This window comes from Diadema antillarum, unplaced genomic scaffold (assembly GCF_040938485.1).
Source record: "Diadema antillarum isolate AM-2024a unplaced genomic scaffold, OU_Dant_1.0 seq00001319_RagTag, whole genome shotgun sequence".
NCBI classification, from domain to species: Eukaryota; Metazoa; Echinodermata; class Echinoidea; order Diadematoida; family Diadematidae; genus Diadema; species Diadema antillarum.
In genome coordinates, this window is record NW_027272091.1 from 683,500 (window position 1) to 709,576 (window position 26,077).

The window sequence follows — 26,077 nt, forward strand, 5'->3', positions numbered from 1 at the left end:
CCATCACGCTACGCAGCATCAAGACAACGAATGCGAGAGGGCACAGCTGCTGCGAATGCAGGCAGATGTTGAACGAGCAACATTTTCCCGGTCGCCCTAGATAAGTAGGAGGTGTAGTTCGCAGTGGTATTTGCACGCTGCTTACCGTACTTTCATGCGCAGAGGAGAGGCAAATGCAATTGTCGTCTGCTAGTGCTACGTGTAAGGTGTGCTCTCAAATTGATAGTCCAAGGACCAAGTATTTTGCTCGTGGTAAATGAGCATCTCATCCACAACTGCAGACGATACGGGATTAAAAAGCAACGACATTCACCACACAGTACACAGTGGGCTTTTATTAGGGGAAAATGGATTCGCCAACAAGTGAAGGACCGAACGAGAAGACGCACATAGTCAACAAGCAAGAGGTAAGATTTGTAAACATTGCATGTGGGGATTCAAAAGGTAAAAGATAAGTGTTGCAGACCCTACTATGATGGATAATGCTACATTGTAGCTGCTAAAGTCATCTTTTGAAAAGTTGAATGAGATAAATGCATGTTCCTTCTTTTTTTACTCATTAAGTTATTACAAAGCTGCAGAATATAACTGTCCTTAATTGCTCTGGGTGAAATAGAAACAGAGACATTTCATTTGGAGTTATCAATAACTATTATACACAGCCCTGTGTACAGTGACAGGGCTGTGTTTACTTATCTACGAGTATATGACAGTGAAAACGAAATGTAAATACATCGTAATTAGGTGCAACATTAATTAATGCATTTTTGTCCATAATTGACTGTGGTAAAGTACAAAACAGTTAACAAACACTACCAAATATCAAAACTGAAAATAGTAGAATTATAATAGCTCCATCTATTACTGCTTTTAAGATGAGGCTTAATCTGCACTGGAAAGACCAGCAATTTTTCATTTTCATTGATTTTTAGTACCCTGCACATGGACTGGAGACCACTGTAAAATTCACTTAAACACACATTAATACAGTTGGTTTCTTCAAATGTTTTTTTTTTTCCAAGGAGTTTTGCTAAAGGGAAATAGATTCATACATTAAATTTTCCAGAGGTCATGTGATATTTTATTAATTTATATATATTAATTTATATATTTTATAAATTTGTTGAAATGACGTGAGGAATTACCCTTGACAAATGTACCCTGTAATGCTACTGACCACGGAATGTTACTAACCATTCTTCTGGGGGTCCATAGCGGAAATATGGGATATCACTTTGCAACAGACTAAGTTCATGGATAATACCGTCGCGTGCCCGTGCATTGGCCGCTAACGCAATACAAATTGTATTGCGTTAGCGGCCAATGCACGGGCACCCGACGATACTGTGCTTGAAGCAGTTAAACAATCTCAGTCTCACCAAACTATATAAAACGTCAAACTCCACTTCTTTTTTTTTTTTTTTTTTTTGCATGACAAAGAGAAATATGTTTTCCGACCTCCCTGAATCACCTGATGGGGGCCACCTTTTTTTTTTAAGCCCAGAAATGGCACGATCAACTAATTGTACTGGGAAGCCCTTTGTTAACAAGTTTGTTTGTTTTGTTTTTGCTTGTCAGCTGAGTAACCCCAGAAATGGCACCAGAAAATTGTGCACACCCCCCCCCCCCTTATTTTTATTTTTTATTTTTTGCTTATCAGCTGATAAAACCCAGAAATATAAATTGGGCCCCCCCTTTTAGAATTATGCAGTGCCAGCCCTGAGCTATACTAACGCAGCTGAATATGGGATATTCAGTCATGTTCTCTGATCCACGAAAAATAAAACAAACAGCTGAATATCAGTCACAAGCACAGATTCAAGGCAAAAAAAAAAGAAGAAGTGAGAAATGCTCCAATACAAAAGCACTTGACTGGATTTGCTGTGTAGGATGGACAGATGTATCGGTTTCTATTGTTAAACCTGTTGGCCACCGTGAACAGCTGAACACATTTACACTATGTATAAGATTGCCAACTCAAACTTGTCTGATGCTCATGTGAAGATACAATGAGCCATGAGGCATTTAGACAAGAGAGTTTGTATAAAATTTGCTTCCAGAAGGATTAACCCATACAGTTAAAACTTAGTGACTGGTACTTCCACTCGAGCCCTCTTCTATTCCCATTAGGAGATCTACATGTCAGGAGACTAGCTGCTGATGAATAGAGATTACCTAGCTAATCTCTTTAAGCCATTTCTGTTGCAGTAATACATTGTTGCACCTGAGTGGATTGGCTAAATTACAGTTAGGTCAGATTTAAGGAATTATCTGAGTGCAGTTATATGCAAAATCATTGCAAGTTACTCCTAAAGTGTCTGGATAGCACATGTATCAAATAATGATCATTTAGAACTAACTTAACAGGGGATATATAATCAGAACTTAAAGGGATGGTACAGTGTTGGTGGAGATGAAAATTGGGCTTTTAACTTTTTGCGAGATATCAAGAAAACACTTATGAAATAGTACAGAACATACTATTAATTTAAGAGGAATTCAAAGTTTATTTGATGAAAATCGGGTTTGGAATGACTGAAACATCCAAAAACAAAGTAAAACAAAGTGATCGTAATAAAAGTTGGGTCCCACACTATATTAGAATCGCTCTGTTTTGGATATCTCAGCCATTTCAAAACCAATTTTCATCAAATAAACGTTGAATTCCTCACTTGAATGCTCTTTCATATTTCATAAGAGATTTCTCATTATCTCACCGAAAAATGTTAGAAACCTGAAATTAGGTCTCAACCAAAACTATATGATCCCCTTAAGTAACAGGGCCCTGTTTCATAAAGCTGTTCGTAAAGTTGCGAACAACTTACGGGCGACTGGTGATCAGTTCTTGTGCTGAATTATGGAAATTCTGATAAGTATAGCACATCAGAACTGATTACCAGTCGCTTGTAAGTTGTTCGTAACTTTACGAACAGCTTTATGAAACACCCCCCAGGGCTTATATTTCACGCTTGTCATCAGAAAGAGATTCACCATCCTTTTCCCTGAGCACTTCAAATATTTCATTGACAGAACTGACAAAAACATCCTGTGTTCAAGGTAAATTCAGCTTCACGTCTCTTTCAAATGTGATAACTCACAACCTTTTTTTTTTAAAAAGATCAAGAAGATCAAGCATCCATTTTTTATAAAACGTTTTCTCAAAGGGAAGGCAAACCCAAAGATAAATGTGGATTGAGTGAAAGCAGCAACATTAGTAGAACACATCAGTGAAAGTTTGAGGAAAATTGGACAATCGATGCAAAAGTTATGAAGTTTTAAAGTTTTGGTGTTGGAACCGCTGGATGAGGAGAGTACTTGAGGTTATGACGTATGAGTGGACAACAATATAAAAAAAATAAAGAAAATTCCACAAAAATTAATTTTTCATAAAAATTACAAATTCCATCAACTAGATGCTGACATATGTTAAGGGTAGCAATTATTCCCCCTGCTTTCTGAAAGCAGTTAGTCAAGTGCTCTTTCATAATGCTAGAAAAGTAAATATTTGTTGAATTTCGTTTATATTTTCTTTATATTGTTGTTCTCTCATCCATCATAACCTCTTGTAGTCTCCTCATCCAGCGGTTGCAACACCATAACTTAAAAGATTCATAACTCTGGCATCGATTGTCCAATTTTCTTTAAACTTTCACTCGTGTGTTCTACAAATTAGTAGAACACATGTTGGTGCTTTCACTCAATCCACATTGCTCTTTGGGTTTGCGTTCCCTTTAAAACTGAATTAAGAATTCTAGTAGAGTGGCTGCAGGCTTGAATTAACCGACGGCCACCGACGGCCATGGCCGTCGGTGCCCCTCTCGTTGGCCGCAATGCCTTTCTTTCCTTGATCAAAGTTACGGCCAAAAAAAAAAGTGCCCTTTTTCTTGTGGCAGTGGTGCCCTTTTAGAGTGAAAGTTATTATGTATGACGTATAATATGCCCTTTCTCAAAGTCTACTCAAATATCATACATTCAGTTTTCGCATCCCAATATATCTGATTCAAACTCAAAGTATCTTTCCGAGATACGAGACGACGTGTACGTAGATCTACATGTGTCTACACGTACACCCGACCAGCTTTTACCGTCCCAACGACTGCTTCCGCAGCGCAGCGGCCATAGAGTTAATAGCTAGGCAGCGGTGAACCGGAGCAAGTGGTCGCAAGCCATGCTAAAAAACGCCAGGCCTGTTGGACGGCTGCGAGCATTGCCATCTCTCTCGCTCTGCATTCATGCCCGCCCGACCCGCGCCGCATGCTCAAAGCAAAATGGCGCCTGAAGTGATCCAAAGCGTGCGCGGCGTGTGCGTTGAGAACGTACTGTATTGCAGAACCTACATCGTATTGCGTATGGCCTACTGCCTAACGTCGTCTGCTGCGGAGAGATCTTATGCATGCGTGCGCTGCTGGAATGTAGCAGCACGGTCGATAGCATACAGCTCTATTGGGCATTCACATCACGTATAAACACCCAACATGCCCTTTCGAATGTGGCCTTGGTGCCCCTCTGACTGACCTAAGTGCCCTGGCCTCTTGGAAAAAGTGCCCTTTTCTAAATGGCCTTGCCCCTCCAAAATCCTATTTCGAGGCCTGTGGATGTATAATGCAAAATTAGATGAGGCAGAATGATGTTCATCCTGACTACATTTTGATATTTTTGACCTGTACTCAAAGCTTAGAATTTCATCATTTTGTTAATTTGAAGTCATGAAGTACTATAAAATACCATGATATGTTTCGCGAGTCTAAATTTTTGCGAATCAGGAATTTCCGACGATTTCGCGAGTGGTTATATTCACGATCGTGGAGTCCTGTACTGAATGAAGAAGTGTATATGTACGCATACGTCACATGCACATTGGGATCAGAGTCAATAATTTCGCGAATGGCACCTGACTCGCGGAAATAAAAGCCTCTTAGAAATATTCGGCATATAAAGTAAATTCAGTCTTCTGCATTAATTTATTAATCTTTATTTTATCAAAAGCTGAGCTATAACAACTCTTTAAAAAGAGTTATAAGCAGTTTTATAACTTTGCTGAAATTAATCATCATATTTACCAAAAGTATTTGTGTGTGTGTGTGTGTGCAAAATAATAAGAGAATTGTGAGGGAATGATGTCACATCAACTACTTTACATAGATGTACATTGAATGTACTTTAATATCTGGCTGCAACATGCAATCAGTTTATAGGTTTTATTTTGGAAAGCTTATTTGAGTACATATTCTAATTTTGCATCCCTGAAAGGTCTCTATCTTTCTGTTTGCTTAGGTTTGAACACTCAGCTGAAGTCTGCTTAAGGATGCAAAATATACTTTGCAGTGCAAGTATGCAGGGCATTTGCACTTTGATATTATTGTTCATAAAAGTATTATTTACCATTTGCAGATTAAACAAAAGCCCAGCTTTAGTGCTTCAGAATAGTTCTAAAATGTGAATAAAGGATAGAAACAACCATTATAAAAATGTTGATCAGTATATAATCAATGTTATGTATTAAATATACAAAATGTGAACAATTTGTTACAATAAAATTGTTTATAGAATAAACTGTTCATGCAGTTATGGTTTATTGAGAAAAATAATTAGTTATTAAGAAATCTTTATATGGTACCTGATGTTTTGTGATAAATCTGACCTACATCATATGTGATACAATGTTCTCAAACAGTTCTTCAATCACTGCTCCCAATGGTAAACAGTACCTTGAAATGTACATGTAAGTCTCAATTTAAGTATTAATAAGGAAAATTTGCTGAAAGGATATCTTAATATGTCATCTTTGTATGCACTATCTGCCGCTTAAGTGCCATTAACTCCCCCATTCGTTTTAAATCTCATTTCCTCATTAGGTATGATCTTATCTGAGTGCTGGTTTGTAGAGTACATTTGTACCAAATACTTTCTGTATTAGAATCAGGGAGACCTGTGTTTTTGTCTCACCTCCCTGGTAGTATCAGGGACTTCTCACCTCCCTGGTAGAATCCATTACTTATTGACATATTATTGAGAGGCAAAATTTCTCTATTTATATATTGAGCTTTATATGATTAAAAGATCTGTCAGTATTTCATATTTAAAGTTAGTTAATGACTATTTCTGTAGGATAAAACATCTATAGATCACTATCTCAACAAGAAGATCTATGTTTTAACTCTGTTCTATCCTTTTGTTAAAATACCATGCTGGTGTTTTAACAAAATCATGCTTTCCTCAGTGTTGTCCTGAAAGAGTAGTTTTTACCAGCATTTTTTATTTCTTGTGGTAATGATGTACTGCAAACAAATTCAAAGCATTTACAGCTTATTCTCTTCTAACTGATTATTTTCATTGAGTCATCCACAAAATGAATGTGAAAATTCACATTTCTTCCCCTTTCATTTTGATTGACTTAAAATTACAATGGAGGCGAAATGATTTAGGTTATCAACCACTTTAACATAGCAAAACATCTGTAATTGTATCCCGTCATATCTGGAATCGTGCTGGCAAGGAAAACTATACCTACTGACATGGTTTCAACCTACCTGTGCATTGCAGGGGTAATTAATGTTGCATCCATGACAGATTGGCTACCTTGCATCAGGGACTGCTTCAGTTTTGAATCCGTCTCTCTTTGTATGTGTGTGCGTGTGCATTTGTGTTTGTGTGTGTTTGTTATTGAATGATTAAGCCGCAGTATCTACACTTACCCCACGCATCAAATATTGCTTCAGATTCTGGGAGCTGTTTTAAATCCACCAAATGAATTGACATGTTTAATATCCGAGTGTGCTGTGGTTCCAATTAGCACAGATACACTCAAAGACCAGTGAGACCGAAAGATACCGGTACTGTACCAGGTTTGCCAATCTAACTGATGGACAATATTGCATGTTTAATTGACATCGTAGTGCAAAAAGTATACCGTAATAGAACACTCTACTCCACTACTGGTGTTTGTAATACTAGCTAATTACAATAGGATGGTTGGGGGGGGGGGGGGGGCGGGATGAGGGGGTGAACGAGTGGAGGTAGTGACTGAGAAATAAATGGGGTAGCACAGACATTCTCAACAATTTGACGTGTGCTGGCTTGCATCAGGTCTAAAAGTCACCTGATACACTTGTGTATGTAGTTTTCAAGTGCCACAGTGCTTAGTTGATTTATTCATCCACTTTAATTATTTAATATTGTACACATTGAGGTCTACTTGCAATCACCACTTGTAGGTTTGCTGGTAGTCGTTTTCTTATGGTGTTTATCCTGTTATGTCATCATTATTATCATTATTTTTTTTTTTTTGCCGTGACACTTTCATTTCATTAAATTCAGATTGATTAATATGCCAGCATAATGATAATTTGTGTCTTTTATCTGTGTGTAACAATTAGCTGTGTGTTTGCATTTATGAAGTTGTTTTGTAAACTCATACCTGTACATGTACATGATGTACATACATGCCCAATTGTAGCCGCGCCTAGTGTAAACAGACCAGTGTTACAGTATTTTGCACATTTCATTCTACTTTGCACAGGGACTTAAATTTCACCCATATAGACAGATATTACAGACATATAACATACCAGTACGGTACTCTGAATACAAGTCATATTCATCATGCTATTTCTCTGTCATCACAGACTTTGCACTGTTTCATCAAATGGCCACAAACATGCTTTTCTAATGCTAGAGTCACACACGGCCGGGACAAAGCGGATTTGATCCGGGTGAAAATGAGCTGGAATAGTCCCGGAATGGAGGGTAATTTATGTTACAGTCACACACGGCCGGATTTTGAACCGGGTCCATATTTTAGGAATTATAACCGTATCGACCCGGTTCGAACTGTAGAGACCCGTATTGACCCATATCGAACCGTATAAAAATCCACTTTTTAAATCCTTAACTGAATCCTTTTCGACCCATATCGACCCGTGTCAACCCGCTTCGAACCGTACCGACCCGGATATAAACCTTGTCGTCATCCGTTGCATTGAAGGCAATGCGGCATACGGCAAGGGTCCTCGATACGGTTTTATGCTGCAGGTTGCAGCGGGTCGATGCGAGTCAATGCGGTTCGAACCTGGTCACTTCGGATATCAATACGGAATCGAAATCTGTGAGAAAACTTTGAACATGACCAAAAATTTTTCACTGCCGTATTGTAGCCTCTGGAATCCATCAGGAATTGACATGGGTTACGATGCGGGTCACAGTGCAGGTCTCTATGGCTCGAACCGGGTCGGGACGGTTTTAATTCCTCTTGGACCGGGTACGAAATCCGGCCATGTGTGACTCTAGCATTAGTAAATTTTGAATTTGTTTATTCAGTGCAAATGAAACAATCATGGATGACCTATAAATAAAATACCAACTCCTGAAGCTACAGTTGTGTATATGTATATTATGTAAAGCATATAAGATATGATATACATTGTAATAGAATTTGAAACAAATAAAATTTTCCTTGTCATTTTGACCTTTGAAACTTATACATTGGATTGTATTTGTAGGTATAGCTTTTTTTCCAGGCACATTTTTTTTTTTATTGCAAGTTGTGTACATGTAGGTTGTCTTTGATATGCCAGACCTGAAGTAGTTTGTATCTAAACACAGCAAGAGAGAGGGGAAAAGGGAGAAGTATTCATATTGTATGTCTATAAAAGATGTATGCACTAAGACAGGAACATTTATTTGTCAGATCATTGCAGAGTTTGCTCTGAACAACAGAAAGGACAATTAAGTAGCATACCTCCTGCACTGTTAGCATGCTGGGTGCCAAATATAATGAGAGGATATTGAGGAGGCAGGAATATAATATGGAAAGCTCTCTTCTCTGAATTCCTGCATTTTGTGTCGTGGTGCCCAGTGCCTGTGCTCGAGTAAGGGGATTATGAGCTGTCTGCAGTGACGCATTCCTGCAGGCAGAATATACTTTTGCTTGGTTCAGTAGTCTTACATGAGTGCAACAAGATATAAATTTGCATACGATGTATAAGCGGGCTAATGTCTGCTTCCCGTGTAGTGCTATCTTGCTTAGATATGAAGATTGTATGGAGTCAGGTTATTCCGACTCAGTGAAAAATTGCTGGCGTGTAAATGTAATCCTTAATGAATCTTTCAGTAAATGTTTTATAGACTTTATAAGTATGAAATACATCTTTTTAAAAATCGCTTTAAAGGGGCACATACCCCCATCAGATGTGGTTTCACTGAATGCAGAAATAGAACACTAAGGGAAATCTGAAAATCTGTTCCAAATTCATGAATTTTCAAAGGTTTTGTTTAATTTATTACATGCTGCTATGGCTAGAGGTCAAAGTTCAAAGGTCAAAGGACAAGTGAAAATGTTAAAATTAAAAAGGCTACTGGTACATGTCATGAGGTCACAGTAGTGACTGATAAAAAAATATAAAGCGTACTCCACACAGTTTCATTTTATATGAAAAATATTCATTCCTTTGACTTCTAACATACAAATTGTAGAGGGTAATGTAAAATTACTCCTCATCCTTGCCAAAAGGAGATACATGGAGTGTTCTTTCTTTATGTTAGAAAAATGAAATGTGTGGGATTCTCTTTTAATATATTGATTGTTTATAATGTTCTGTCATTGTGACATCACAAACTGTTATAGTCCTCTCATCCAGCACTACAAAATAGCACAACCAAACTATTCAAAAAATGGATTGTTTGAATCCCTCAAGCATTACTGATACACCCTACTAATATTGCTATCCCCACATTCACTGAATCCACATGTACTACATCCCCTTCAAGTTTTGACTGCCCATAATGCCAGTGAGCTGTACATTGTAGATGGCATGGTGATATCTAAGGGTGTGAATTACTGTAAAAATATAAATTTTCACGGTGTTGAAATTTTCCCTCATTTTGCGCAACCAGAAACTAGCATGAAAATAAAAGCACACAAATACTCTTGCTTGCCATATGTTCCAATAGTTGATGTCTTGATTCCGTGGAATTAAAAACATGCGAAACTCGTCTTACCCGTCCTAGCGCGAAAAAATTAGTTGCATGAAAATATCCACTTTTACATTACTCTGACAATATTTCAGATTTTTTTTTTTTAAAGATAACAATTCAGTGACAATTTGATAAAGGTTGAATGTTATCTGAATTTAAGTGCTACCATGACATTAACATAAAGTGTACTTTCTTATTAGAGACTTGTTTATGGTGCATCATTTGAGAACTGCTTCATATTTCAATTACTATTTGCTTTGCAATATAAAAATATGTTTCTCCCAGAAGCCCAAAGAGGCATTTGGGCAAAGGCCCCATATCCAAAACAGGCAAGTTCTCATTTATTTAAGTTGCTCAACAATAATTCACTTTGTTTGTGTCATGCAGGCAAAAGGGTGAGTATGAAGCAAACTGCCATGTTAGTTTGTGAATGAAATCCAAGCTGGTTATGAAAGCAGACATCTTCACTCTGAGAAAAAAAAAAGTAATGCCATTTTATTTGTCAGTTGCTCTCATTTTAAATACAAAAAGGAAATGCCATGGAAATTGGCCAGACTGGCAGGTTGGCTGATACAAGCAGCCAGCTTCATTGAAAAATGAGCCGAGCGAGAGGGTTTGCGCATCCACGGCCCGGTGATTGGGTGTTCCCACACATCCTCTCGAGCATGCATCACACCGGCCTGCCAAGAGATGGCATTTAATTTCGGCGTCGACGGCAACACCATCTAGGAGAGTCGGCCTTGCTGATGCTCTCGCCCACTGATATTCGAGAAGAGGGAGCCACTGTAGCCTAGCCTTCTAATTATGCTGACATGCTGGCTTTCTGATCAGCGTAGACGTCTACAATGTAGATCTGCTCCTTATCTTTGCTGCATATCTTCCATTGCGCTCAAGGTGCTGACCCAGAATACAATGTCATCTTTAACAAAACAGCATAAAAGTCCTCAGTGCCAGCAATAGTACTGTCTTACCAGGACTTGGAGTCCAAAAAAGGGGGCAGTCATTGGGGAATACAAGATCACTTGTACATGAAGGATCTTATCCACCAGTGCATTGCCACACTATATCTACAGTATGTCATGTCCGCGCAGCTCAAGATTTATGCTGAAAACACTTTTTTTTTTCCAGAAGCTCCTCTTTGTAGCACATAGAGGTGGTGCATTCAAAACAGTCAAGTGCTGTATAACCAGTTGTTATGACTGTGTACTGAGAAACTGTGGCATGGGGTCTGTGTTTGAGTCTAGGTTGTGATGCGGATGTCTCAGTGAGATTCCATTTCTGCTAATGCTCCCGGCAAAAATTCCCACAGACGTGATCATGATTAAGCCCAAGAGCTGTAGCGCTATCTCATGTCGGCTGGATTTTTAATCCGTCGGTGTGATTATACATGGGCAGTCGTGATTATGTCATTCAATGCAGGCTGGCACATTTGTAAAACTGAAATCTTACTGCCCCCCTCCCCCCCAAAAAAGGTGCCTTCCTCCGATGCATTTCAGCTGTATAACCTTTGAAGAAAGTAGAATCCCTTCCCAGTTAGCTGCCTTGGGGAATAGAGTAAAATTTAGGGTAGCAGGAAGCTGCCATTCAGAAAAAATATTCAACAGCGAAGTTACCTGCTGCTTGTTTTGTGTACACAGCACTATACAACATATATCCGTAGGCCCTACAGCTAATTATTTTCTTTGATCTGTAACATTTGCCTACATGGTACCAGTGATATATCACTGAATATGATGAGTATTCTGATTTATCTGGTCCAGAGTCATTCCAAGCAGGCGTGCTGTTTCAAACTATGTGCCCTATAGTTTTAATCAACTTTTTGGAAAGCCAGAACACTGCACTTGTTTTTATAATCAGTGGATTACACTTGTAAGCTTCAGTGACAATATGACATCCATAAATCTTCCTCATTAAAAAAAAAAAAAAGTTGCTTAAAATGCATTAGTAATTGTATGCTGAATGCGCTGATGCAAGCTGCAGAAGTGTGGCGGAGACTTTCATTATTATTGGCAGAAAATGGCGTGGCATGAGAGCATGCAGCCAGGGACAAACCTAAAATGGAGGGTGATTTGTAATAAGGAAACCTCACCCCCATAATTTACATTTAGCCGAAGAGTGGACTTTCATCTTGCTTTCATGGCCAGCATTTTTAGAATTGGGGTACATATAATTTTTGTCTGTATGTGTGTGTGTGTGTGTGCATCTATCACAGTATTTTTCAGTAGTAATTCTTTAAATGTTAAATGTCTTTTAAATGCTGACTGAGAATTCGTCATCCATAACCAGCCTTTTCAAAATGTGAATGAACGAATGAATGAGTTTGAGTGTGTTTTTTTATGTTTGTGCATAATACTTGAAGTATGTGTAATATGTGTAGGGATCTGTACAATGTACATATCACAAAGATTTTTAGTTTTTAAGAACTCTTTATGTTCAAGCATTCTGCAGGCTTTCTGAAAATTTGAGTAAGCCAAGTCTTAATAGTTTGTTAAATTTTTCACTCAAGGTACATGCAGTATAGGCCTGTAGACCAGTGTACAAATTCTATGAACACCTGTTGAAACACCAGAGAAAGTACAACACCCTTTTTAATGGTAATTTTAGTAATTTAACCTCTTGAACAGCTGACAAAGAAATATATTTATTTTGTTATGATTAGTTTGTTTTAGGAATTTGCTCAATTTTGTTATGTACAGTGTATGTCATAGATTTATACAGCTTGCTCAGCTGCATGGTTGTAGTGTGAAATTGGGAGCTGAAGATTTGTGTGGACGTTCAAGACGATTATTACATTGGCCATTCTCTCTCCCTGCATCGTGTTGCAAAGTAACAAAGCGTATACAAAGTAAAAAGACGCCCGCATCGAGGATCATTGCATTAAGTAGCTCTATGTGGATGTGAATTTGAGCGGACGCAAAAATAGCTCAGAACCGACCGTGCAAATTCAGATGACGCGAGGTCTATTTATATCAGCAAATTTGCACATGATGCGCAGAACAGGTTATGATCCTCTGAACGTCTGTGTTGCGAAAATCTAAAGCTCCGTGATGTTTGTTTCAAGGAGGACATTGTTGTTATAATTGTATAAAATTGCCCTTTATAGAAGTGTGCGATATACAGGTACCTTCAATCCCTTTATACAGTGTCCAAGGCACTTTGCTGTAACATGTAAAGCTTTTTCATTAACTCAACTGATTAAAAAAAAACCAAGAAAATAATCATTATTGAGTCTAGACAGCTCATTAAGGTGTTACAATGCCTTGGTCCACATGGAGGGCCTCAGGGACACTACAGGGGTTGGGGACGGGGGCATGGGAATCACTCTACTTACATGTATAACAGGTTTCATCTCTACCAAACAGCAAAGAAAGCACTCCAATGTGCCAATTGGTACATGTTAAAGCACAGCAAGGGTTATTTGTGGTAGTGCAGACAAGAACAATTATACAACATGTAGGTGTATGCATTAATCTGTACAGTCAGAAGAGGTTCAATATGAGATAAACTGAATAAAAAATATGATGTGGTTTTCTGGTGTTTTTTTTTTGTATAATTCCGAACCATGCGGCAGTTTATTGATCTTAATTGATTCATGCAATTACGAGATCTATGACTTTTGACTAGCTCCTTTCAAGATTCACAAATATCCATAGATCTGTCATATTAGTGTTCTATAAGCAATGAATTTTGCATTTAGATCAAAATCGTGCTGTTCATCAACAGGGCTCCTCTAGGGCTCATTTAAGACCTGACTGTTTCCTGATAATGATAAAATATGATTCTCCTATTTGCCGCATGCGTCAGGAGTGGAACACATTAGGGTGATATCATCACTTTGTAAAGTAAAGAGAACTACTGTAAAATGAGGAATGTTCGTGTCCATTTTAATTTTGCAAATTTCGCGAGAGCCAAGATTTGCGAAATTTGAAATTGAAACGCACACGAAAGTTCTTGTTTACATTTTCATGTCGTGAAAAAAGCAGTTGGCTCCAGTTCGCGAAATTTTCATGCCGCAAAAATATTGTGTTTTACAGTAATTGTGTTTTATCGCAGATTAAACCTCTGAACATACCCAGAGGCCTTAGATTGTGGATGCTATAGGTCCATGTTTCACAAACAAGTGGATCGCTTTGTTTACAACTCAGCCACCAGTAGGGTTCATTTCCTCAAAAGTGGCATTACATGATTATACCTTTCTGCAATAATAAAAGCGCAGACATTATAAAGCTGATTTCTTGGGGGGTGTGTGTGTGTATTTGTGTACAGTGCATGAGTGAATATTGCCTATGGGTGCATTCCTCCAGCAGTACAGTTTTTCACTTGAAATGAATGATTCTTGGAGGGCTGCATATCCTGCTGGAATAATCTCATTTCGCCCGCAGTATCCTATGATTTCCCCCAGGTATTCCTCGAGATTGGCCCAGGCTTCATATTTATTGCTTCAATAATATAATATGCATCTTTATGCTTGCAGTGTTTGCTGATTTATGCTCCTTCATCCGCCCACGCACTCCTACCAACCTGTACACACACACACACGCACACACACACACACCCTGACATAAAGTACACTCAAAACCCACTCACACATAAAACAAGCGCAGTGCACACACTCATACACACACACACACACACACACACACGCACACACAGTGCATACACACACATACAGTGCACAGTGTATGACTCACACTCGCACAAATGTTATACAAAACACTGACCCTTTACACAAAAAATCTTTCTGCAGAGGAAAATTTTTATACCATCTGATAGCTTACCCATTTAAAAGGCAAGATAGCCCCATGCTCTTTTGTACGCAGAATTCTGCATTATGACTCTGTGAACAAGACATGTAAATTGCACCTGCCGACACTGAGGCAGTTATCCTACCATGAATCACAATTGAGTGTATTGTATGTGTTTGTGAGTAAATGTGGGCTGAGATCTGCTGGAAAAGAAAAGGAGTTGCATCAAAATATAAAGGGATGGTATATTTTTGGTAAGATGGGGCTTTAGGTTTTTACCATTTGTTTGAGAGATGATGAGAAATCTCTTTTGACATATGAAAGAGCTAGCATACAATTCTAAAAACAATTCAAAGTTTATTTCATGAAAATTGGTTCTGAAATGGCTGAGATATCAAAAAACAAAGAAATTGTAATAAAGGTTGGACCCACCTTTTATTAGGGCCACTTTGTTTTACTTTGTTTTTGGATATCTCGGTCATTTCAAACCCAATTTTCATCAGACAATCTTTGAATTCCTCTTGGAATTGTCTGTTCTTTGATATTTCATAAGTGGTTTCTAATGATCCCGCAGAAAGTTACAATATGAATTCCGCATCTCAACCAAATACCATCCCTTTAAAGGGACTGTACATTACTGGTTGAGGTGAGGATTCAGCTTGTAATGTTTTGCGAGATATTTCAAAACTACTCTATGAAATATTAAAGAGCATACAATTCTAAGGGGAATCAAAAGTTTATTTGATGAAAATTGGTTTTTAAATGACTGAGATATCTTTAAAAAAAAGGTTAAACAAAGAGCTCCTATAATTAATTTCATTAGGATCACTTTTGTGGATACATGTATCTCAGCCATTTCAAGACCAATTTTCATCAAATAAACGTTGAATCCTTTTTGAAATTACATGCTATTTCATATTTCATAAGAGGTTTCTCATTCTTACCAAAAATGTTATAAACCTAAAGATAAGTCTCAACCAAAACTATGTGTTCCCTTTAAGGATGTTATATCTTCTTAAAAGGCACTCGAGAAAAAAACAGAATATTGTAGGGAAGGATGAATTCTTGGTTGAAAATGAACAGATACTAATCTTGAGAAAAGTTGCCATTACTGTTATTGTATAACACAAAGGGGGTTCTCTATATCCAGTGTACCATGCTGGTTTATAATGTACTTTAACCCATCAGCTACCAGATTTTAAAAATGTCTGTAGATATCTGATAATACGACGCCTGCAGGGAACTGGTTATATCATCATTGTGTATCATTAACTCATGAAACAAAGTGCTTTATCAACAAAATTCCACTCCTGAAAGAGTTGGAGATTGAACACATTTAATTAATCTTAATATCACAATTGCATTATGTAGTCAGTTGGAAGCATAAAAAAGTTATTGTATGACAAACATATCAGTGTTGAATGTTAAAGAGTGGAAATATCAAAAGTGGAAATATGATACAGCCATAATGCTGTAATTCAGTATTTCTTTGACATTAATGGAAGTCTAATTTCATACCAGCATCTCTTTATCATGTGCAATGTATTATTATGTAATTGTTGTAAAATGTGAATATGAGCCAAGAGTTATCTTGCATGATCTCAATATGGCTGTAAAGGCATTTTAAGGACTGGTATCATATTCTGTTGTGAAAGCTGATTCTGGAAGCTTTCTTTTCAGTGCCAAAAGTTGGTGAGACAAGGGTAAACATTTTCCATGGAGATGATTAGATATATTTATAATTTCATAATTCTTATATAGTATGTGGTGAAAAAAATGTACACATATAGTCAGACCTTTTTTGCACTTACTTTTTTTTTCTGTACAGTATACTTGAATGCAGCTTTTTCTGTGCTTTGAAAAATCTTGCTATATAGATGTCTAAAGAGGATATCCCTATTTATAAGCTGACTATCTAAACAAGTTGTGAAAGCCACCCACCATGCTCTCTTTTTATGTCCCTTCCACTTGATTACATGAGCGATACAAATAAAGGAATAGCACTTCCATGAGAATAGGGTGACCTTTAGAAAGGTCTGCACCATCTTTTGTGTCAGCTTGCATCTTGGTTAAAGGCTAACTTGGCGGCAAATTTGCGGGCCATTATGCTGTCGTTGTGAGATGAACATCTCATTTTGAGGATGAGACTTGTTGTAAAGGCTTTTTATTATGAAGGCACTATTTGTATTCAGAGATGTACTTCAATTTTTCTTTAAAGTTACATGATGCCATAACTTCTTTCTTGTTCATAAGAGTTATTTTAATCCTTCGTCCCTTTTCACTCTCAAACTTGTGTGAAAAGTATGTTCTTCTAAATGCATGCATGGAAAGAGATACATACCCGTTTGGATCTGAGCAGAGCTTACTTTCATTCAACGAAATAACACTGTTAATTGATGTAAAGCAGCCAATTTCCTGCCTATGTTGGAATTTGGACAGAATTGATCCTCTTTAAAGGGAAAATTCACTCTGTAAAGTGATATAATTCACTCTACAAAGTGTTAAATTCACACAAAACAGAGCTATATTATAGAAAGTCAGTGTGAAAGAGCTAAATCTTTGAGTTAATCTATTCTGGAAGGAGCAGTCATCGATCACATTCCCAAATGATCTGAACTGCTGCTCCTTTGTTGGCACATTGTATTCCTTCCGATGTAATTCTCAGCGATAATTAGATATTCAATCCTTTCCCGACTTGATTTTTATGTATTAAATGTAGAAATAATATTATTCTTGTGAAAGATAGGACTGCCATGTATAAAGGCACTCAGTTGCTAAATCTCAAGAAACCATCATGCAGTGAGACCATTGAATCAAGTTGGTTCTGCAGATTTAGACCTTTATCAGTTACATCCTCATCATATTCTGACATAGCGTAGATTCGGATTTTAAGAGAGTATACGTTGTAAACTTCCATTATCTTATCTCTCGACTGAATCTACAATGTGATCTGAATCCCCATTTATATGTCCTGGCCCTTACACTTGTTACAACAACCCTTCATGCCCTGAAATGATATATGTGTAAACTCTCTCCAAACTAGCAATCTTGTACAGATTTTCTACATATTACATCTGTGTGTAATAAGCTGTTTAACAAAGGATTTTTGAGAGGTTAAAAACATGCAGTGTATGTTCTGAAATTATCTCAATTGTGATATGGTAATTAGGATCTGCAGTTCATTGAAAATAAGTCCAGTGTTAGGCCCTATGTTTTGTACATTATGTTCATGGTATGCTGTTCCTTCAGATGTCAAACCATGGTTGCACCATTCCAAAGTTTTGGAAGAATTAAATTCTGAAATGAAATGTTTCATGGCATACTGGGATGGTTCCATGATAAGCCATTTTACAATTCATGTGCACATTGGTACAAATGACATTTTTTTTTCTCAGTTGGTTTTAATAGGCAAAGCACTACACTAATTTTCAAAGCAGCATGATGCATATTGTATAAACTTGTAACAATTTATGGAATTCCATGATTAAACAAAAAATCAACTTGGGTATAGACCAGTGACCACTGACCAGAATGGTCCATCAATGACCCTTTGGCAGGCATCCATTTCATTGTTTTGTAACAATTAATGCATTAAAGGGACTGTACAGTACTGGTTGAGGTGGGGATTCATGTTTTGAACATTCCTAAGTGAGATAATGAAAAGCCTCTTATGAAGTATGAAAGAGCATGTAATTTTAAGGATTCAACGTTTATTTGATGAAAATTGGTTTTCAAATGGCTGAGATATCCAAAAAAGTGCTAATAATAAAAGGCGACATGCCACGACTTTATTAGGATCTCTTTGTTTCACCTTGTTTTTGGATATCTCAGCCATTTCAAAACCGATTTTCATCGAATAAACTTTTGATACCCCTTAGAACTGCATGCTCTTTGACATCTCATAGAGTGGTTTATGAATATCTCGCAAAACGTTAAAAGCTAAATCCTCACCTCGACCAGAACTGTACACACCCTTTAACTGAATACATTAACAGCCTTTTCTATCAATATTGCTAAATATCAAGCTTGCTGTCAGGTGGAGGGTGCTAGCAAGGACCTTTTACAAGGATTACATGAATAATCAATACATCACAGATACTTATCTTGCTGAATTTGAATACCAGCGTGCCTGATTGTACAAGTAATCTTTTTCCACTCATGCGCAAAGTGGAACTGTGAACTGGCTGTAATACGTATTGCCACACACCAGGCATAAATGGTGCTTTATGAGGCGAGAATTAGGATTACAGGACCATGGTAAGGTTTGTACATGTGCAGTAACCATTATTCTACATTTCTATCAACTGCCTGACAGTGATAATTAGTCCAGACTAATGAGCCTTGATGGCATCACGGTAGCAAACTGGTGTCAAAGGTCATGTGAGCAAGCATTACTCATCAGCGCTCTGGCCAGCACATCCGTACACTCACATCCATGTACACACACACACACACACACACACACACACACACACACATAACCCATACATTAAAAAAAAAAAAAAAACAGACAAATTATGGATGCGGTGCTTTCAGCATGGTTTGTGTGAGTGTTTCAAATTCATCTGCCCATTTACAAAGTCTGTCTCAGATGATGGCACTGTAATAGCTTGTCATGTCAACTCTTTGTCTCCCAGCACCGTGATCTTTTTGTCTTCTGTCCATCTCTTTTCCTTTTAGATATCATCTTCCCACATCATTAAATCCTTCTCTCGATCATCATGCTGTCTGTCTGCCTTTGTACTTTTTTTCTTCCTAGCTATTTCTTTTCCAATATCTCCTGACCTCTTCTGAAATATTTTTTCCTGTTTCATTTTTTCTCATCATCTTTCCCCTTCTTTCTGGATCTCACTCCCTTTCTCTCAATCTCAGCTTTCATCTCTCATTCTATATTCTGTCCTTTTCATTTAAAGGGATCGTATAGTTTTGGTTGAGACCTAATTTCAAGTTTCTAACATTTTTTAGTGAGATAATGAGAAACTTCTTATAATGAAATATGAAAGAGCATGTAATTCTATGAGGAATTCAACGTTTATTTGATTGGTTTTGAAATGGCTGAGATATCCAAAAAAGAGCAATTCTAATAAAGTGTGGGACCCACACTTTATTACGATTGCTTTGTTTTACTTTGTTTTTGGATGTTTCAGTCATTCCAAACCCAATTTTCATCAACATAAACTTTGAATTCGTCTTAAAATGGTATGCTCTGTACAATATCAGACGTGTTTTCTTGGTATCTCGCAAAAAGTTAAAAGCCCAGTTCTCATCTCCAGCAATACTGTACTATCCCTTTAATATGTCATTTTTTTTCTCTCTCTCAGTCAATCTCCTGTTCTCTCCCTTCTTTCCAAATTAAGTTCTCTTCTCTTTCCTCATGTGCCCATGATCCTTGTGGTTGCTCTCCATCTAATAAGACCCATTTCTCCCTCTTCTCCCCAATTTTTGTCCTTCCTGCACTCTCTCCATCTCCCTCTCCATCTTACCCTCATTCATTCTCCCTAGCACTGTCTCTCTCTCTCCTCCCCCTCCCCCCTTTTGCCTCCTTTACTCCCCTCTTCATCTATCCACGAGCAATCTGTCTGTACCTCTGCACAGAGCTGCTGAATGTGTTGGCCTCCGCTGTCAGTGTGCTAGCTTCTGGGCACACTACAAAGCTACCTGAACCTCAATGCCTGCCTGGTCCTCCCCCACCCGTGCATTATTTCTGTGCACAATCAATAAATTGGCGGTTGAATATTGATTGACTTCGGAGGGCTGTAGCTGCTGTTAATAAAGTGCCTCCGTCAACCACCTGCCCCACGACTGCATGCCTTGAGATCACACATCCCCACGGATGCTGCGACGAGTCGTTACATTACCGGCTGATGTCTCGAAGGGGCTAATTTGTTGGGACGACTGCTTGATGTAACGATGTCATGGGGAAATTGTCTTCTATCATTCCCACCCTTTTCCAAACATAACAGGACCAGGGTTATTATTACATCCACTCTGTAGGAATTTGTCAGATTTCTAAGTATTATATTTGCAGCATGGATGAAAGCTCTATACAGACACGAGAAATGTTGCAGATGTGATTGCCCAGCTCAATCATGTATTACTGTTCCATTTAAATGTGTTATCTCCTTATCCTTGAATGACAGGAAATGAATTGGGCTCTTGAGTAGGCATGCACAGGTTGGTGATTCCATTTTTCATGACGATGGCACTACCTCGTCTATTCATCAAGTGATCTGCGTATGTCAATGTAGGCTTTAATTCAAGGCTGTTACAATGTTTACTGGAATCATGTGTCCTGAAAGGTATAAAATGTCATGAAATTGAGAGGGGCTCTTACATGTAGTACCATTAAAATCTTGACAAATAATTTGTGTTGGGGGCTTTGTGGCACAGTGGAATTAGATTCCTCTGACTGTCAAACACATGACCAGAGTTCCAGTGTTTACTTCCCTGGACAAAATATTTTTACCTAACAAATGCCCCCCCCCCCCCCCCCCTCCATCCAGGCATATAAATGGGTATTTTGCAATGCTCAGGTAATATAATAGTGAAGAAAGAAGATCATTTTATCATTATTATTCTTAAATTGTAACAACCCCCCCCACACACACACACACAAACACACACACAATAATGTTTGATAATGTAGTCTTCCTGTACCAGACCCACTCAGTATAGTCAATATTTATATCAAAGCACTGCAAATATCATGGTGTATGTGCGCAACTTGTATTTGTATAGCTCTCATCTGGGTGCAATATTTACCTTGTAGTTAACATTTAAAGCTAGACTGTTGCTCATATATGAACTGTTCTTCTACTATACTACTATTTGTAGTAATGGCTGACCATGGTGTACAGCTTTGATGCTTCACATCAGTGTCTGCTATCTTTGCATGCCTATTCTTTTAACAGACATGTCGTATACTGTAATGACAAAGTAAAGTTAGGAGGGGAAAGCTGAATTTGAAGTGGGAAAAATCCATCCCAAGCAGAAAACACATAGGAAGAGTGGGAGATTTGAAAAAATGAAATTAAGTCAAAATGGGATCTCTATCTTTTGTCCCAAGGGGGAGAATTGGAATCTCTGATTAAAATCCAGTCTCTTGCTTCTTGGAAGCATTAGTGGTCATTTTTAACCATGTGTTTGATTGTTGTTTTTTCATTGCTCTTCATATAATTTACCCAAATGGTAGAGATACTGGTATAGCAAGGAGGTACCGAGGAGGTGCTTAGTACCTCCTTGATAGTACAAGCATGCAGCCCAGACTTTTGCAGAGTGGTATCATTGTTGAAGAGTGCCTTTAATCAGTAAATGGGTATAAAACTCAAGTAGACTTCAATAGTTGTAGATTTATAAGCCTGGCCTTGCCTTCAAGTGTAACAATGTGTTTCAATCCAGTAGAAAGGCCATGGTGAGAACAATGGGGATTAGGGAGATTTATAGGTTTAATCTCATTTGGGGGGATTTAAAGGTTTAATCTCGTTTATTGGAGATTACAAGTAGTTTCAGACATATGTGCTGATAGGCAAAGAAAGTACAGGGCTATGCAATTGGCGATCAATGAAACACAGTTAGGGTTCAACTGCTCCAGATTTTCAAAGAGTCAATCCATGTGCAGAGCCCGCACTGTGCTTGCCAGAGCTTAGTTTCATCTATTAAAGGGAAGCAGTCCTGAGATTTTCACTGTACTGATGATTAAGAAGAGTGAAAAATATAACCTTTCACCAATTTATATGCGTGGACATCAAAAATTGTCTCCGTACGCGATTTTTAAAAAAATAATTCCTGCAAGCGATCGTGTAAGAGCCTGCCAAAAGGTGCAACGTCATTGATGCCCTACTCTCAAGTTGACAGCCGTGCCTCAGAAAACCAATTTAAGTGTTCAAAATGATCAAATCTGATTTTTTCATAAAATGTGACAATTTGTGGTTTTATATTTTCAAACAAAATATTTCAAGCTTATTTATATATACAATTAATATAAAAATAAATAGTAAGCATGTATTCATAAATAACTAGGGATGACGAGCAGAACACCGCTGGAAAGAGTTGTGCATCGATGACGTATGACTCTCCGCCAAGACTTGCTCATTTGCAGAGTCACACTTTTTTAACCGAAATGTACGAGCTTATTTGGTGATTTGAAAGTTTGTTTTTGATGAAAGTAGTTCATTGGAGGTACCAACAACAACATATTTTTTTAAATTTCGTGAGGACTGCGTCCCTTTAAAGATGGTAACTCTTTGAGTTCTATTGCTCACAGGTTTATGCACAAAGTCAGTAGAATTTTATCTTGATGGTGGAAAGGGCTATAGTGACACATTCATCATTATATAACCCTCTGTGTATCACATTAATTTCTTGCCCATACACATGTCATAGGTTATGAGTGTGATATTAGTGCGCATTTGACTCATTGGCACAGAAAGCATTTAGTTTTCCCAAAGGAAGACCTTGCCCCTGTCTTATATAATACAAATATCGACTGCTGCAGAGGGAGATGGTAAAACTATTTGCACCGAGGTGATGTCTCAACAGTGCTATGTCCCGAGACGAAGTCGAGGGACATGGCACTGTTGAGACATCACCGAGGTCAAATAGTTTTACCATGGCTCGAAAGAAAGCAGTCGATATTTGTTTTATATCCCTCTCGAGCATTTTACTAGAGTAATGACGGTTCCCTTTTGGAAAAGTGTGCAGGTTTCGTGAACGATAAATCTAACGTTAGGCCGTAGCAGTGCAGCAGCAGTGCGTGCAGCGCGTAGCGGACGACACCGCTGTGCTGTTGTTGCTACACACGAGCTACACTACAGTGTGCAAAACTCCGAAAGATCGAGGAGGTCCAGGACTACGTTAGTACGCCTAAAGCGGCTTCGTTACCCAGATCATCTTCAAAATCGGTTTCAGTTTATTCCTAATTCGTACCTGATATGGTGTCCTCCTGCGATCATTTCTTCCATTACTTGATAAGCAGTCACTTTGTCAATTGAGCTAAATGCATTGATCACACGTCCACTAACGTCGTACCGCGCGTCGCACACACCCACGCCATATCGCACCACAGATTTCTGTAATGCTGGAGCTGTCGCATCGCACACCGCGCGCTCCGTGCTCTCTTAGCGCTAGCTAGCTAGCTACAAGCCACAGGACTGTCGCTCAAAAGTATCGCTACTACGCGCACTGCGTACATTCTTAAGTGAGAAATGTAGATATCGATCACACGATCACGATTGGGTGCAAATCGTGGATTCCCAAAAGTACTATATCACGCTGGCTAGTAACCAATTGCACCGCATCCAGCTGCTCGTGCTAGCTAGTAAAACTACACCATGTTCGTGCTCTGTACAATCCTATGGCAAGAAGCTTTACATGAGGGATATAATATAAATTATACAACACCTTAGAATGATGTAGAATTGTGATTGGCCAAGAACATGTCACATGACATTCATTAGAAAATACCTATCAAACTCATTGAGAGTGACAGCCGTGCGTTAGGACCCCTATTGCACGGCTCACAGGTACTAATGCACGGCTTCGCGGGGGGCTACTAATGCACGGCCGCTCAACTTCACAAGCAAAGTACATGTACTGTACATGCTGGCTGCAGTGCTGCACAGGTTCATTCACAGGAAAGACACAGCGATCGAGTACATGCAACGTGTGTGCGCAGCTGCAGCTAGTTGCATGTACCGAGTGATATGTATTGCATATTCTGCGCGGTATATACGGGCCTTTAGTAGGGCCTACGGCTGTGTTTTTACTTTTGACTCGGATCTGCTACGTGGACCACAGTGATCTCAAAATCAAGTTCAGAAGGCGTAATTTGATTTTGTTTCTGTGGTTTTATACAAAATCATTGTCGGAAATAGACATAGTCTAGACCTTAAGATCTACCAACATCTCAGATCGGCTTAGACCTAACATTAGCGTTCTCGATCTAACGATAGTGTGATCAGTAAACACCGTAGCGGTTAGAATGGGTAGGTCCTAACGTTAGACCCCGCAGAGTTTCCGATTCCTGTGACTGTGTGGTTGAATCATTGCGAGTGTTTGGTTTAGAATTCTCGGCCTAATTGTTACATTTATTTTTGGACCTTCCCGAGTTGCCCTTCACTGATTTTGTACTGTGATTATGGACAAAGTGGTATATAAAACGAATAATTTATGATTCTGTTCGTGCATTTGGGCAGGTAATATCGGCGCAAGATTCGCCACTGGTCTATTCAACGCGGTGCTACGCGCCTTGTAGAATAGACCAGTGGCTTATCTCGCGCCTTGTGCGATATTCGTGCCTAATGCACTCACAACTCATTAATTATTCATATAATATTTGGTGATATATTGGATCCTAATCAAATAATTGGGTTAGAGCCTTATGTGACCATCAGTCTTTGATTTTGCCTGAAAGTCCCAACCTTACTTTTCATCAGGCATTACTGACTGGTCCTGCTTCCGTCTGCATTCAGCTACATGTACATTACCTTGATGTATTACAAGTGTATTGCAAAATTTGTTTTTGTGTGCACCTCAGTAGACTTGGAGCTGCTGCTGACCTAGGAATTTTGCAAAACTGACAGGCTGTGGAATGTGAGATGTCGCCTATTCATGAAACAAACAATGTTCATTGTGTGGTCATAAGGTAATATTAAGATTATCCTCCCTCCATAACTTTTGAACAATCCAAAATATACTCCCATTTGCCTTTTGTGCAATCCTGTCTGTTCAAAAGTTTAGACTGTACATCAGGTGGATAATTCTTATCAATGCCCTGTGTAATGTGCATAATTTGTACCATGGTATTCTAGCACATGGCATAGTGCTACAGGCATATTTCCTTGCATTCATTATACAGTCCTTGACTTTGCTGTTTGATCTTCACTGATTGTGTTTCATACTTGACATCTTCCATCATAAATTGTAAGTGTTTGTCCAGCATTCAAGTTGTGCATTTTCCCTTTTATCAACACACATACACACATACAATACATTCAGGAGTACACGTATGAGGATGAAACAAATGGAAAGAAAAAATTACAAGTGTATATCTGTCCATAACATACTGGTACATTTAAATGTATTTAGAAAAAGACATGAAAATATATGATATGTACCTATTATATTCATAACATATATACAATGTATTCATCAAAAAACAAGTAATATCCATCCATGATATACTGGTGTACTTATAACTAAATATCTTTATGGATGTACATACTTTTTGTACATATACCTATAAATATATGATGCACGTATCTTTATATTCATAAGATAATATATTCATATGAAAGATGCATGCATAATGAAAGCAGCCAATTGAAAACACTCGTCTACAGAAATGGTTTGAAAGCCTTTCA

The 26,077-nt window shown here is 38.2% G+C and overlaps 1 protein-coding gene across 1 annotated transcript in view; it reads left to right on the forward strand.

The window, feature by feature from the left end:
- The first annotated feature begins 219 nt into the window (after positions 1–219).
- Positions 220–26,077, forward strand: part of LOC139708197 (putative sodium-coupled neutral amino acid transporter 11) — a 51,398-nt gene continuing 25,540 nt past the window's right edge. Inside the window, exon 1 of the mRNA XM_071620171.1 lies at positions 220–407. Coding sequence (XP_071476272.1) covers positions 348–407 — 60 coding nt within the window. The 5' untranslated portion in view covers positions 220–347. The remainder of the gene's footprint in view (positions 408–26,077) is intronic.